This window comes from Lethenteron reissneri, chromosome 34, assembly GCF_015708825.2.
Source record: "Lethenteron reissneri isolate LAM-NWPU_2019-01 chromosome 34, ASM1570882v1, whole genome shotgun sequence".
Classification (NCBI taxonomy): domain Eukaryota; kingdom Metazoa; phylum Chordata; class Hyperoartia; order Petromyzontiformes; family Petromyzontidae; genus Lethenteron; species Lethenteron reissneri.
Window position 1 is genome coordinate 6,572,555 of NC_083812.1, and position 16,444 is coordinate 6,588,998.

The 16,444-nt window shown below is 38.2% G+C and overlaps 1 protein-coding gene across 8 annotated transcripts in view; it reads right to left on the bottom strand.

Annotated features, from left to right (window-relative positions):
* LOC133350615 (serine/threonine-protein phosphatase 2B catalytic subunit beta isoform-like) overlaps positions 1-16,444 on the bottom strand; it is a 58,962-nt gene that overhangs the window by 37,114 nt on the left and 5,404 nt on the right. For all 8 annotated transcript variants that reach the window (XM_061565151.1, XM_061565150.1, XM_061565148.1 and 5 more), the window contains exon 2: positions 7,311-7,511. In XM_061565151.1, coding sequence (XP_061421135.1) covers positions 7,311-7,511 — 201 coding nt within the window. The remainder of the gene's footprint in view (positions 1-7,310; positions 7,512-16,444) is intronic.

Genomic DNA, 16,444 nt, shown 5'->3' on the forward strand with positions numbered 1-16,444 from the left:
GTGCGTTCTCTGAGTCCGTCCGTATCAGTAGGTAATCTAGGTAAGGATACACATGGTTGTCTCTGGCTGTTAGGTGGGCAACTATTACTATTACAATATTTGTGAAGACCCTTGGGGAGGTCCATAGACCGGACAGTAAGACCTGGAATTCCCAGTGGTCTCCGAACATTAAACTAAACATTTTTATTCTAACGGGTAAGGCACACTGAGCTATATAGCGCTTTTTCAGACGCGACCTGGCCACAAATGATAGCTCAACAAAGCGGCTTATCACGTGGAAACTTATAGTAGCCAAATACTCAGGAACCTGTGGTCTTGCTTTCTTACTGGCCCACACCTCAGGGTGTCTAACCAAGAACAAGGGTCCAATGCTTGTAAGATTGCTAAGGGGGAGGGGGATAAGGAGGGGAGCCCCTATGCCTAAAGGTGTAAATCAAATGAAAGCATACGCAAAAATGAATGCATTTCCCGTGTTCCATTTTATTAATACTCTGACTTTCCTGTGATATTGAATATACAAGCAAAATTAAGGATTGTAAGTGATTGCAGGAAAGCAGCTGTTGAAAGCTTAGTTTAAGATATATCGTCAGCACAGATCGTATTAGTCATACAACATCTTTCTACAGTTTAGCAAGATGAGATAGATTGTAGCAGTTGAACCTAAAAAGCGATTAAGGCGAGGCACAAAAATGTCCTTCGCGGTTGGGTTGACTGCTAATGAGAATCTTGTGCTTGTGACATGTTCAGTCTCTAATTGGTGTTCACATGACATCCTCATCAATCTGCAAAGCTATAGAAGCAGCCTACAGGATTGCACATTGCTTTTATGGCATTCAGCTACAGTGCACAGCTCATGTGCACTGTAATTTAATCTCGGCTTCCAGAAATCGCAATCCGTTATCCAGCCGCTGGCAATGTTGCACTCAAAGAGGCCATGGGTTTTAACGCCTTTAAAATGTTGGGTCATGATTATAATCGTCCTTGAAGGCTAAACAGAGAACGACAAGACAGCATTTAGAGCATTAAGGAGTTAACTAATGCTTATAATAGATTGCCATCACAGGCAACATTGGTATTTATCAACATACGCGGCTTTCATCTTCATTTTCATCCCACATGTAACACGCATTGTAAAAAGCCTATGAGCAATGCTCACAATACATATAGAAAACTACATACAGTATTCAATCAAAATCTTTAAATGTGAAGCACAATGGTCAAATAAAACTTCAGAAAGGCTCCTTCATCTTCAACGGTTAAACTGAGCCAGCAAAGGGATTTGAAAATTGGAGTTGTGGTAATATGCATGTGCAAATGACGAATCTGGTGGTGGAACTCTGCTGCGAGGGAATTGCGAGGGAATAAAGGAGAGAGAGAGTTGCAATAGCCAGGGTGGGACATGACAAAAACATGAATGAAAGTCTCAGCACGAGAGGGGGTCAAAAAGTGACCTATGTGGGAGACGTTGCATAGGTACAGGTCCTGCAGAGTTGAGAGATGTGAAGAGAAAATGAAAGCTTAGGATCAAAGATAACACAAAGGTTTTAGACACGGTGAGTTTGATGTCCAAGCACAGCGGGAAAACAATCCATTCAACTCGACTACCTGCTCAAAACTCAACATTGTAAATGCTTATCTTAAAATACACAACATTTGTAGTAAAATATCCTTTTAAAATACAAATACCTATAACTTTTGGATGCCGAAGACTCAATGGGGGTGGACCCTCCTCGACCAGAGTCGATGGAGAGTAGATCAAAAATCAGAATAAGCAGCAAGCCAGCAGTTGAACAAAAAGCAGGAGATCTATGAAGCAGATGTAGTACACTTCTGGACATTGCTGCCGAGTCTCAAGGGACTTGTGTTTATCTCTTAAGAGAATGAAGATCTATATATATAAAAGGGAAATTTGTGAATGTGTCTGTTCGAAATGTTTAGCATACTTCCCGACATGCAACAAACTTGAAATTTGGCATGTGGGTAGCTTCCAGACGGTACACAATGCATAAAGTATAAAAATAGACTTTGTATTTTGGGCAGGGGGCGCAATAATGGATATGAGCAGTGACATCACATCTGTAATGTCACCCGCATGCGGCAGCCGTGTATTAATCCAAGACAAGAATCCAAGTTACAGACGAAGCCGGGTAGTAAAGTTAGTATAGTATAAAGGAATATTGGTTGTTTCGTGTTTTGCTTTATAATGGCTAAATTAAATATATTACTTAATTTTTTTACTATTTCAGATTTACCAAAATGTACACCTTTCTAAATTTATTGTCATATAATTTACATTATATATATGTAATTGTTTTGCAATCCTAACTCTTGAAGAGGTGGCAAGTGGATTACATCAATGTGCAACAGAATATATAACAATGAATATAGTTTAAAGTATGCCAGTCACAATGTTCAAAGTAATGAAAATGTATAAACATGTCACCCGACAAGTTCCAGCAGCATGCCCAAGTAAGGTATGGCTAATAGGCTACATATAAGCTGCAATGTTAAAGTGAGTTGACACATTACCTTACGAGTATATTTTCTCATTAAAATGTTTATAAACTTTACACTCACATTGTAAGCAAAGCATTACACTTGCGTCACTTGAGAGGATCAACGCAGTTCTTATTTTTAACAACGTTAATAAGAGTGATGGTTTGTCACAAATCTAATCTTCGCTCATTAAAACCTGCCCGATAAAAAGCCAAATCAATACGGTCAAATTCGCCTTTCAAGTGTCCTACGCTGTTACCTTTATCCTCTTACCTCCACGCTTCCTTGCATTCATATTAACCCATTTACCTTCAGGCACACTAATTCCCTTCCTGGCCATCGTTTTCATTCTCATCGTTTTCATCTCATGCATCAAGCTGACCTTTTTTTTGAGTCGGCATGCTCCCTTTGTTTCTCTACGAGACGCCAAGCTGCAACGTCCGACCACCACACATTAACGATTCCCTTTGCTTTGCGATGCCCTTGCAACTGAAGCCTCCATGTGCGGCACACAACAGGTGACAATGGATTTGATGGATCCTTTTAAGTTTAAAAGAGATTTTTATGGTTCTAATCAAGTTGTCAATTCCAGGCTGTTCCCATAACATTGTTACGGGGCAAAAAAGGTCAGCGCACATTTCCAGCGTGTCCATGTAAGGTATGGGTAAAAGACTACATAGAAGCTGAAATGGAAACGTCAGTAACTCCGTTATCTCTGTTGGTTTGAGGTTTATATTTGTGGAAATGTTGTGTTCTAGCGTCTGTCTGGAGCGTGTTGGTGACCACCGTGTTAATTATTGTCATTCAGTTTGCATTAACTAGTCCATGATGCTTATATTTTCAAAAAAGAAAAACCCTGAGTGAATGGTTTAACTGAAAAAAAATACGCACGGGTTTTTCATTTCTTACAAACAGCTGTGATCATAAACGTTAGAATTTACAGAAATATATACATCCATGCAATGAGAAAAATACAACAGGCATTTAGACTACATTTAGGTAATCATGCATTGCATAACTTACCAATAGTGAACATTTTCACCAAATGTGGATGCATACCAACATTTACAGCATGAAATATAATCACGTCGATAAATCCATTTGTAAACATTTACTAAACATGAAACACTGCTGGATGCGTCTGCGTGACAATAGTGACTTCATAATGGATGACAAACTTGTCAGGTCATTCATTTTGATGGTCACATGGCTTGCCTCAAGGGTTTGGGGGAGTAAATATAATTTAAAAATTCATGTAATCAAATATTTCAGTCAGATAAGTGTGTTGGTATCCAGTGAGCATGTAACAATTCACTGCCCCCCAGCAATTTAGGATTGTGATTTAAAATTTGATTTAGTCGTCAAATTTGTACTGCCTTGTTTGTGCCGTTTCTGATTTTTGTCTATATTGTTTGTAGTTTTGTGTCCACTATCAGCCGAAAAAATGTGTCTTAGTAGAGGGGCATAATTTGGTAAATTATGGTTGTATGTGTGGAACAAACGTTGCTTGAGGAGTGGTGTAAAATGATGCAATAATCCAAGCTCTAAAAAACAAAGGCCAACATTTTTAAAATATACAAATGAAAAAAAACTAAGATGAAAAGCTTCACTCTGAACAAAATATATATCAGAAGACAAATCAGGCAAGGAGATATATTTTTAACAAAGTTATTAAGAGGGACATTAGAAAATGTTGTCAGAAAATTGCATTGGGGAAATAACAGTAAAACATACACTATTAAATATTAATGTTATTCATATTTTCACAACGCATGGAAATGAATTCGACAATCGGTTTGAAAACTCAGGAGGGAGGACTACCAATATGGGCTCCAGATAAAACAAAACTGATTTTCCAAACAAATTCAGATGTTTGTTAGAGGAACACAGCAGGAATACATATCCGAGTAGGTTAATTGGGATCATAAATATGTAAAACAAAGGCAGGTAAGTAGAAAACTGAACTTAATATTGAAACACAACATAACAATGTAAAAAAAAAGGTTTCTATATGTGCATATAACTCTCAATGACATGCACTATTTTTAAATCCTTTATATTAAGTTCGCTTGCTTGCGCGCTTACGACCGTGCAAATCTTTCGGTCGTTTTTTAACTCACTTCCCGTGATCCAATCGAGCTGACATTTTCCACACAGACTCGTTGTGCGTGACAATGAATTTTCGTGAAAAAAGAAATTGCAAAATTTTACACTTTTTAGGATTTTTTAAATATTTAATTACCAATTGCTTAATGCTGCCAGGCAATCATCTGACCCATAGGTGGCAGCCATCTCAAGCCAGAGGACGAGAGGACTCTAGCCGCCACGCATATAAAGGATTTATAGTGAAAAACTTTGTTTTTACGAGTAAATTTTTTTTCTATTACATCTAAAAACTACGAGGAATAGAAAGAGGACCACAGAAATAATAGAACACATGCAAGTTAGAAATTAACTGTGAAGAAATGTGGGCTTGGTAAGGGCATGTCACTGGAAGTGATTATGGCAGCAGGTTGAGACTGGCGAGGAAACTGCAGCCACTGGAATAGGCACTCCAGAGAGGATGATCACCACAGAGAAGCGAGAAAATTTAGCTCGTGTGCAGGAAGCTTGATGAATAGTTGCATCCAGACTATGGGATGGGAATGACTTGGGGAGGTCTTTTTTCCAGCAGTAGAAGTTGACTGACGAGAATTTTACCACCTTAAGACAGTTTACGTGACTGATGCTTGACACTGTGGCCTTAAAGTTAACTTAATTAAATGTAAATTGAAAGCTATGATTATTCAGTTAACTCTTAACAATCCGTGGACGGATTACCCATGATTGTAAAATAAATTTAAATTGTGAATATAGGTATTCCACACTAATTGAGCCTGATGGTTCTATTTTTAGCTGCTACTAACGGACTCATTGATCGATTACTTCAACAAGCAAAAAAACACGTCTTTACAATTCTACATGAGAAAAAAAAACATTTTAGAGCCTATTTTGTATTGTCTAATCCGTATTTGGTAAATCTGGGACGACGCCACCCCCCAGCATTACTCCGCATAAAAAACACAACTCCTCAATTTGCAAAAGTATACAATTGTATGTTAGTGCAAAAACACGTCACACATTTTGAATAACTGCACCATCATACATTGACACAGTGATTTGTTTACATTAATTTTCAAGATGTATAATCCTCTAAGCTTAAAATACAAAGTAGAATGTTAGGCGTGAAATGTGCTAAGTATATTACATTAATTGTATTTTACGTCTAGAGACGGATTATGACACAAATGCCTGTGGCTACATCATGCAGGTTTATCCATTGAGGACTTCATGGCATGACAGAACTCCAAGCTGGGTCCCTGAGATCACAATCCATTGTGCTAGCTCCTTTGCATATACTACATATTACCCAACTAACGCCTACATCCATGTGTACAAAGATAAATAGACATTTCTATGACATCAGTGAAAATAACTAGTGCGGAAGTTCTGAGTGTGTGCTACATTGCCATCTTTCTAAAATAAACATGTTGACACAACCTAGCTTTATTGTGAATATTTTCACCCCAGGAAATTTAGTTAATTTCGGGATGTTTAATACAAATGTTGTAAGGACGTGCAAAGAGCAGGCAAAATAAATGTTGCTGGAGTAAACTAGTATTTGAGTAGTGCTATAATCCATCAAAAGAGGGCTGTGCAACAAAATCCATAGTTTTACTGGACAGTATTCCCCAATGCCTGTGGCTCCTCCGTTCCTTCACCAACCCACACAGACCAGCATGGTGGAAAAAAAACCACACCATGACCACGCGGGTGTGAGAAAGCTTTCATCTAGCAGTGGAATGACAAAAAACGGCTGTATATGTACTGGTATGGAATTACAAGTACATATATATTTAACAAACAGCTAAAGTTATTCTTTTTCAGGTTGCCGAGTAATAATGTCTATTTCTCAGGTGCTGTTTGAGCAACTATGTATGCCGATAAGATACTGCCAGTTGTATATTGACTAATAACACATTGTAAATTTGCAGGAAGGTCATTATACATCACACTTTTGGATTATGCAATATTTATTTTTAAACATGTGTTAAAAATATAAAACCTAAGGTTATGCTGCATGTAATACCCCAAAAGCTATTTTTTATTTAATTATAGAGAATTAATAATCAAGTCAACCACTTACTTAGGGTGCTGTGCCAAAAAAAAAGCCACAATCTTAGAATAAGCAGGAATGATTGGTAACAAAAACACTCATGCTGTTTCCCTCATCTGTAACTGTTCTCTCGTTGGATGACCTTGGTCTAGTCAGGATGACCGCAGAAGGAAAGAAGTGTCATCGTGAAATACTTGAGCTTGCATTTCCATTGGCAAGACTGGGCCACAAGCATATGGTAAACAACAACAGGTGTGAGGGCGAAAGTTGTTTGCTGCTTCATTCAGTGCTCTGAAATTTTGGGCGAGACAGTTGACTTGGTACAATGTCTTAGTATAACTTCCACCTACGTTCAACTTCACCGAGTACCCATTGCTGCAACTAAAACCTTGACAAGAATAACTATTGCTCCTCTGTTACCACTGTATTGTATCATAACACTCCTGGTGGCCATAACTCATCCACCCTCACTGTACTTCAGCTATAACTCACTCAACAAATTAATTATTTAATATGGCTCACAGCCAAAGAGGTGGTATTTATTACGTGTATTGCTTGGAGCAAGGACTTCACAACTGTCATGGTTTTTTTTATTCCATTCTCACCTCATAAAACAGAAAAACATTTCTTAGCAAAAGGCAAAAAAAACGGAACACACCTGTGACAGGAGCTTCAATGTCAATCATGGTTTTCTCTCTGCGTAGGATGGAAGCACCATCATTGATGATCCTCAGTGCCACATCCTCCTCCACACGGCCCTCTTTGACGAGATGATTTTTGAGGACATCCACACGCGGCTTACCGTCGCTGTCAAACACCTCCTTCATGGTGAGCCGGTGGCTCGGGGGGAATGGTACCGCTGAGAGGAAGAAAAAAACAAAAAATAAGCAATCATTAACATTCCTCCCCTCTTTGAAAAAAGCTGATATGTAATTCAGTAGCAAATTCTCTGCACTATCTTCTCAGCAGGAAATCCCTGAAATTGCATGAACAATAAAGTCAGCAAATATGATACAGAGTAATATAGCGGAACAATTTTATATTTATCATTATTTTTCAAAACTCTTACACGAGGGCATCAGTGTCGTTAAAAATTCCTTCATTATAAAATAAAAGACAGGATTGATTATTAATTTAATTTTCCAACACGTCAGGCTCCCTGATATCACCACGTGAACAGGTCTACGAGTCACACAATGGCAGACAATTATAGATTTTAAGTTATTGCAGAAAAATGACAGGTGTAGTTGGACAAGGTGATAAAGCTCCCCAATGCAATGACTAACGATGGTTTAGTCTCCTGATGCTTTATTTTTCCAATTCCAGTTGTGGCTAAAGAATCATGTCACATTGTACCAATTTTGTGAAACTATTTTAAAAATGAATTACAATTGCTAACATTGCGGAGCTCTGTCATCAAATGCAACCTCACCATCACCATCTTCACTACTGCACTGTTGACAAGTGCCAGAATAATGACTTACATAGACTTCTGATACTTGAAAATGAAACAATTTGGCTCACAATTGCTTTAAGAATGGAAACATAAGAGGAAACTAGAGAGTTGAAGTGTTATTCCTATAATTCATGTGTCTAATACAAAGGCGTGCTTAAATATAAGCCTAACTCCAGAATTACTTACAGAAATGATAACCACTATCTTCTCGTTATCAACCAGTTATAACCACTATCTTCTCTTTATCAACCAGTTTAAGTCATAACTGGCTATGTTTCCATTTTAGACCTGGCAGCCCTTTAATTGGTGGAAGTCCACCACCGGGGCCATCACTGCTACTACTACCATCACCACTAGCAGTGGCCCTCTACAAGTACCATCACCTCGAGCAGCAACCTCCACCGTCAACAGTGCGAGTGTGTAAAGCGAGGTGCAATGATTACTTGGCAGCCCTTTAATTGGTAGAAACCTGCCACCAGCGCCGTCGTTGCCCTCTACGAGTACCATCACTTACATATTCTTTGGTTCTATCGGTAAAATCACGTAGATAGAAAAACAAATAAACACGTTTCGATCGCAACACAAGCAGTCGTCATCGTCCTGATGACGACCTTAGCTGCCCCACCCATGTTGATGACACTTGGACTATGCCCATTTCAAACCTTTATAAACAGTTTGCCTTTAGAGGCTAACCCCCTTTTCCTGATGACGACCGGTTGTGTTGCCATCGAAACGTCGTAGTTTTTTATTTTCTTTGAATCTATTTACGTGACTTTACCAAAAAACCCAAAGAATATAACCACTATTTAGTGTTATTTGCATTTATCTGTTCATACAAAAGATGGCCATATAAATTAAGATAAGAGTAAACCCAAAATTAAACAAAAGGACTGTCCTTACCCTATTCACAAGGGTAAATGGTGGGTAAAGATAGGGGAAATTTGTTTTGTGAATGTTTCAATAATTTACGGGTTTGTAATTGTCATAGAGCTCCAAAAATGTGCATTGCCTAATAATAATTAACACAGTAAAAACATAAAAAGGCATTACATTAATATGCATCGACAGCATGAAAATGGTACATTTTATCCAAATTAATGTCAGTTACTGTTTTCCTATAACTATGCTACAGAACATTATAAAGTGAATACACTGCAAAATGAATGATTACAGCAAAGTTATGTTTCCACAATTTTATACCATTTTCAAGCAAAACTTTTCAGATTTTATGTAAACATCCTGAAAGAATAGAGCCTTGATGCTTATGTTGCTACCTTCCAAATAAAGTACTAGTGACGAATTGGCATGTTCTATTTACGTGACAACCCTTACTAGTTGGCTGTGTCGGGTGGTGGCGGGTTTTAACGACACATTTATATATTTACGCGATATAACCCAAAAACCTCTATTATGAAAGTACACAAAATGTACAACTTAACTGAACAATTTATTCAGGCCAATCAAGATAAACCTGCTTTAAGTCTTTCTAATCATTACACTATACACGGTTTTAACACATGCAGATTTACATAAAAGAATGAATCACTTAGAAAACGATGGCATTATATAATAGCCAATTACTCAAAGAAAACATTCTGCAATTCACTTATTTAATGGGTAAAATATATTTATTTACAACTTGCATCATTGAGTTTATTTCATAATTAGTAAAAAAAAATGCAATATATAAAAAAATTCTAAATAAGCAATGATTACTATTAGATATTTGTGGACCTTCTATCATGATATATGATTGTATTACCATATCATGGCAAACCAAAGTTGTGCAGACCGAGTTGAGACTAGCTCCACCCAATGTGAGATAATCTTGTCCAACCCCTGTTAGCAATGTCACTTCTGGATGCCATCAGTCCATCAGTCTCGGAAAGTCCAGCAATCCCAGTCAGTGACTTGTAAAAAAGAATTCACAACCAGCAACACCCACCATGACGCTAGCTGTCCAAAACTCAACTTCCCATATGGGAAAATAGGTGTTGACACTTATTTAGTACTCAGTTTTGCTCAAGCAAAAAAGCCACCAAGGTATCCATCTTCAGCCTTTGGACTCAAATAAGCATGCTCAGCTTCTGCAGGATAGCCTTAAAAACACCATTAATTTTGGGTAACAAAAGTACTTTCAGTAGAAGCCTGGCCCTGCCCTAGGCCGGAACAACTCAAACAGGGCCCCAATCTCCGAATCGCCTCATCAACCCCTCCTCCGGCACAACCCTTTGCAAGGATCACAGCAGCAAATTGGTAACTATCGGCAGAGTATGAAGCTCTAATTTGCACTGCATGCAGCACCCACGGATCCGCAATATACCTCTTTCAGTTAAGAAATGCTGATAATATCCCCCTCAAAAGCAATTTTGGGAACGACTGTGATGGGTGGAGAATCTTTGCGCCAGTAAGCTAAACTTCGATCCTCTCTGCAGTAAAATTAAACGCCTTGTATGATACGGACATAAAAAATGTCCAAATTCTTGGCTGCCAGTGTGAAAAACCTCTAGCCCTGAGTCCTTCAGAAATCTGACTGCCCGCATCGCATCCTCAATTGAGTATCTCCTATTTTTCTGTCCCGATTCCACATAACGCTGCTGCTGCAACACCCACTGAAGGCACTCGGCTTCCATATACAGTGATCTTAGTGAGCCGCGCCACAACTTGTCCATTGTCTTCACCTCCTTTGCAATTCTACTATCGCTATCTGTGATATTCGACGTGACTCGGGGCCACCGCTGGGGCGTAACCTACGCGAGGTCTGCCCGGAAAACACCTCGGCCAGCATCTGAGTCGACCGGTGGAACGTACGCCAACTTCTGAGAATGCCATTACTTTACTACCAGGTATACAATCTCCAAGACTAATTAAGGATTGATTCTCCGGCCCAACCTAACCTATTCAATGAAGATTACTTCTTTCCGTTACCCATGAAATGATAACGACAATGCTCGCACAACCACCAAGCAAGCGGCTGTGGTAAGCAGTCCCAACTCCACATCCACATGACTAAAAACCACCATTGTAAATGTAACCATCAATAACCATAAATTGTGGTTAACATTCACCGTTGCTCCTGGGGCTGCCCTACAAGGCGCCACCTAAACCATTCAAACAGCTGTAATATTAACGTAAATTCACAAACAGTGATTGTGCCACCGAGCCACAAAACAAACTAGCTAATGATCCAATTAATTAAAGAGGAAACGCAATGAATGTGAGCATGCAGCAATAGCATTGACACATGTCGCTGTTGGTCCGCAGCAAAGATGCAGCCGCCCTCGAGCTCGCACGAGTGTAGTTCCCCTCGCTGTCTTCACACCACGAGGCCACCTCGAAGGCAGTGAACCATTCCGACATGGATGCACAGCCTGCAACTGCTTACCGCATATACGGTACGTGTAGGACGCTGCCTGTGATCCCTGGGGCAGAATGTTATTTACTTTATTCTATTATTCACCTTCTTTGTATCGTGCAACTGAAAGATTGTTTTTTGACTCTCACAGAAATACACAAGTCCAGCTGGACTCACTGGAGATCACAGAGAGACTGTTGGTGTTCAAATCCATCTTTGCACGTTGCTGGGGGGCGCTTATATGAAGATGATGTGTACCACTTTAAGTTAGATTAAGCCACAAATACCTGTTATGTCATTCATATGTTGTTGGGTTTGTCACATGCCTGTGGTGATTATATAGGGTATTATATAAGCAAATTGCTTGGATATATACGAGAGACATGGCTGTTAATATTGCCCTTTCTTAATGTCTGCAGGTGGACAGAGCTCATTAAATGGAATGGTGAGTGATAACACGTAGACAAGTTTGAGAGTGCCAGTTCAAAGTGTAAATGAAAATAATAGATAAGCTTCCACTGATTGAAATTTTCGTTACATTTAAAATTTGTGATGCACGTGCCACTTGCATTTTCACCAATGTTAATGGTAACATAGGACATGCGATATGTAGACTGTAGAGGTCAGACATTGCATTCGAAGCACTGGCACAATGGAGAAATAGTCAATTCCCTCCCAGGCCATTTAAAACCACCAAGCATTACTCCTGGTGAATTGATCCAAAGCTCAGTGGATCAAGTGTCTGTTTTCCATTACAAAGCAGCAAAATGGGCCAGTGGCCAAAAGAAAAAAAACATTCTGGGTAGATGTGGTAAAATCATTCAGGAGAAATGACAAGAATTATGGATTATCAATTTTAAGACCCTACTTAAGGCCAGAGTTGGCTGTGGTCTGAGCATGTTGTCAAACTGACACCATTACACACAAGTTAGTTATTTGGTTTATTACAATTGCGTCTCATGACTGATCCAAGCACAATTTTACCAACCTGGTACCAACAACATTCTAGGAATATGAAAAAAGAAATGCTTTGATCAAAATGTGAGTTTCACAGACGTGCCAGCCATGCATTTGTGGGTACATGGCAGCCACGTGCACCGTACATAATCTCACCAGCCTCTAGGGTGTTAGTATTGCCCTTTCTTAATGTCAGCATCAGCTTATTGCTGTAGCTTTAGAACCAGTCAACAAGTGCTAGCCAAATAGAAGAATATTAGTCATGTAATTTTCTCACAATTCAGTTTCTCCGACACGGACACAAGCTTCACAAGTTTCCTTATGTATGTATTAATCTATACCACTATACAACAGGATCTGCAATTAGAAGGCCTATCAAGGTAATATTGGCACATCTTAGTTACCATAATCAAGGTGCTGCCCTGCAATTATTTGCTCACACCTTAGCAGGAAGTTTGCCCGACTCTTCCACACTGGCCAGATGCCTTGCAAGAGGAGGGTGTTGTCCACATTTTACCCCACAAGGGACCTGCTGATAGACTGTGATTGTGGTGCACTGATTTCTACTGCTGGGCGGTTAAGAGGGGGCGATTTAGGAAACTTGTCCAATGTTCCAACTGCCACGCCGTGAGATCAAATCAAACTGCTATTGCATCCTTAGAATCTCAGTCAGGAAGGTTGATTTTTTTTTATTGAAAGACATGTGCAGTAAACTGGTAACACCTTTATTCAAGTGATTACCAGAAATACCAAATATTTTTAATCAGAATTCAATTATCTTGTAGAGAGTTCAGTATTATTTATGAGCATGCACCGGTTCCATATATAGGGGGCGGAGCTTGAAAGTGCATCATTTTTACATCAAACAAACCATCTCCCACATGCTCATTAATATTTATGCCATGTATGTGCATGACTAGTATATTAATGAGCAAGCCATATACAGGCTAACAGTGTTCATTTAATTTTCATTATTAGGTCTTGATGGCAGGGTCCAAAACTGGAGAATACAAAATAAGGTAAAATTGGTTGGAATATCATTGGAAACTTGCCTGCTGGACTGCCTGGTTTAATTATGTGAATATCCTTTTTTATTGTCAAATACCATTGGCAGAGCAGTAAGTGAAATTGTGCTTTTATTCAGCATTAAACATTTAATTTCAAATATGTAACTTCAGCTTATTTCCCCAGTGAATAATATCTGCATTCATTAATCAATGTACATTATCACCTGTTAGACTATTAACCTAATTTGTATATCATTAAGGCAAGGTTGAAAAGGTTGATGGGTCCACAACTTCCGTAGGCGGTGCGCGTCTCTCTAAATCAAACTGGATGAAGCTGACATTTAAATAAAAACGTCCCCCAATTATACATTAAGCACTGATGAAAATGCTAATAGCTTGTAATGACAAACATAATAAGCTAGCTCAATTAAATATTTTTTAATTCAATCGCACAATGCATGTAAAGAGTTGCACAAATAACTGCTAATCGACTAAAGTATTTTTGTTGACATTTTTTTTATTCATAGAATATTTCTTATACGTTATTTGCTGCTGGAACTTAATTTTTCAAAGGGATTACATAACATCCCCTTTTCGGAATTATTGGTGCGACCAAAAAAAAACACATTACAAGTATCACTGCCATCTACGCACTATGCTCACTACACGTTTGGCTACGACTTGCCACCAAAATTCCAGGAGAAACCCATGCAGATCAGGGGGAAAACACAGAAAGGTGCAAGAGTTGGTTATAGAACACAGGCACACCTTGCTGTGAGGCACGAGTGTGACCACTGCGCCACTATGTTACATTACACAGTACTGTAACTTATATAAATGTTATTGAGCATTCAAACGTGTACAATCATTTTTGCAATGAAAATAAATTCTGCAGTGTTATACTCATGTACAAACTGGGAAGGCTTAATTCAGGAAGTTTAACTGCATTTGTGTACAAAGATGGAAGACAACATATTGTAGAACTCTGAACTTTATATCAGACATTACCAACACTAAATTTTGCCTGGACACACATGGGCAAGCATAAATACGCATATTACCAAATGAGTAATTTATGTTTTACTCTTTCTGCAAAACTTGAATGAGAGCTTAAAATGTGAGCCAAGTTATAAACCGATAGTGTTAGCTAAGGGTCCCCTGGCTAAAATAAACAAATAGCTGCACTTAAAACTGGTAGAAAGAGCCCTCAGAAAAAGGCATCATCATGCCTCTAGAAATATCTATGCCTGCACACGCAGTACAATACAGTGGTATATTTATAAATCCAGTATCAACCAAACGTGTAGCCATAATCAAATAAAGGGAACTGATCAATTTAATAAATACGGTGCTGAGGAGAACTTTATACCATTTTAAACACAGAATTTATCAGCACATAAATGCATATTTCAGAATGTTTGCAAACACTGCTCTCAAACAGTTAATTCATAAAAGGCATACTATTACATTTCAAGGCATTCATCTCTCCCAGGAATCAAGTATCCATGCAAATTGTGACGATGGCAATAGGACACCTGCAGTATGCAAGCATAAAGAGTCACCTGAAATTCAATTCCAGAATTTCATTCCAAAACTATATGGTACAGAAGCTATAGGTGGCACACTCTAGATGTAGTTCCATTTGCAATGATCAATATCTCAGGTTTATTAATACTGATATTTTAGGAGTGAAAAAACATCACTGCCCTGGTGCCTGCATTCAAATATCATATTCAATTATTCAATTGTCCAATATCCATACAGAACATTTATGAAGGATGTAGCATCTAAACATTGTCTATTAGACATATTTGGTTTGGAAATACCCTTGTATAATACAGGATTACCAATCATATATACAGAATTCTGGTTTAGTCTGCCCAAAACAAGTTAATCAAGAGAAATCCGAATACAGGAGCTTCATGGTTTACACACTGTGCCCAGTATTTAGTGGTAATGTATACTCACATCATGAGCATTATGTACAAAATATGGGAAACATTTTACCACAAGACTCCACATGAAATGTTTCAACAATGTCTTGCCATGTTGTTAAGTATTCTCAGGTCAACACTGTCAGGTCAAACTAATAGCATGGACGGTGAACTTAACAATACCCTTCAGAAAACCTAAGCAAGAATTAATTTGTTTTTAAAAACACAAGCACGTCCTCAAAATAACCAAAAGACAACCGAACCTAGCAAGCCCGTGTGCTGATAAATTGCACTGTATTGAGATTTGTAGATGTAATGGAAGAGAACATTTCTAATAAAGGGGACATGCTTAAAATTTGTAATAGATGTCAAAATGAAAGTAATAAAAATAATTGGCGAATTGGTGATCATTTTAGAAAACACCTAATCCACACGTGAATTACGTAATATTTGGTAAGCAAAGGCCATAAGTTTTTAGCAATAATTGGGCACGCATGTGATAGATCCATTAAGCGTAAATAACCAAAAGCACCGATATACTGAGCAAATGTTAAATGCATATCCAGCATAAAATATGAATTCTAAAGTTGAAGGAATGGGAAAGGATACTAAATCTTTCATGGCTTTTAATGTTGCATTTGCGTTTAGGAATACCTTATGTTTATTGACATTTTGCCATGTAAACACGTTATTTGATATTGCAATCGCTGTTCATAAATGGATTCATATTTTCGGCTTGAACGATTACAATTAAGTCATGAAAAGTGTACAGATTATTTTACATATTGTGCAAAAGAAAATGCAGTACAAAACCTGACAACTTATTCATATTTAATGTGGAAATATATAAAGTAAAAAGCACACGTTTAACTTGGTAAGCTGTAGACGTTACTTATTATATGCAGAATATTAAAATGTTACTCAACCATCCTACTTTGAACCATTTTAACTTTTAACTCATAATTTTGGCAACAAATTTAGAAGAATGCAAACCTAAGCCAATAATTGTCAATAGTTTCTGAAGAAAACTACAATGCCAAGTAATTTGCTTGCATATGCCACAGTCTAAAAAAAATATTCAGT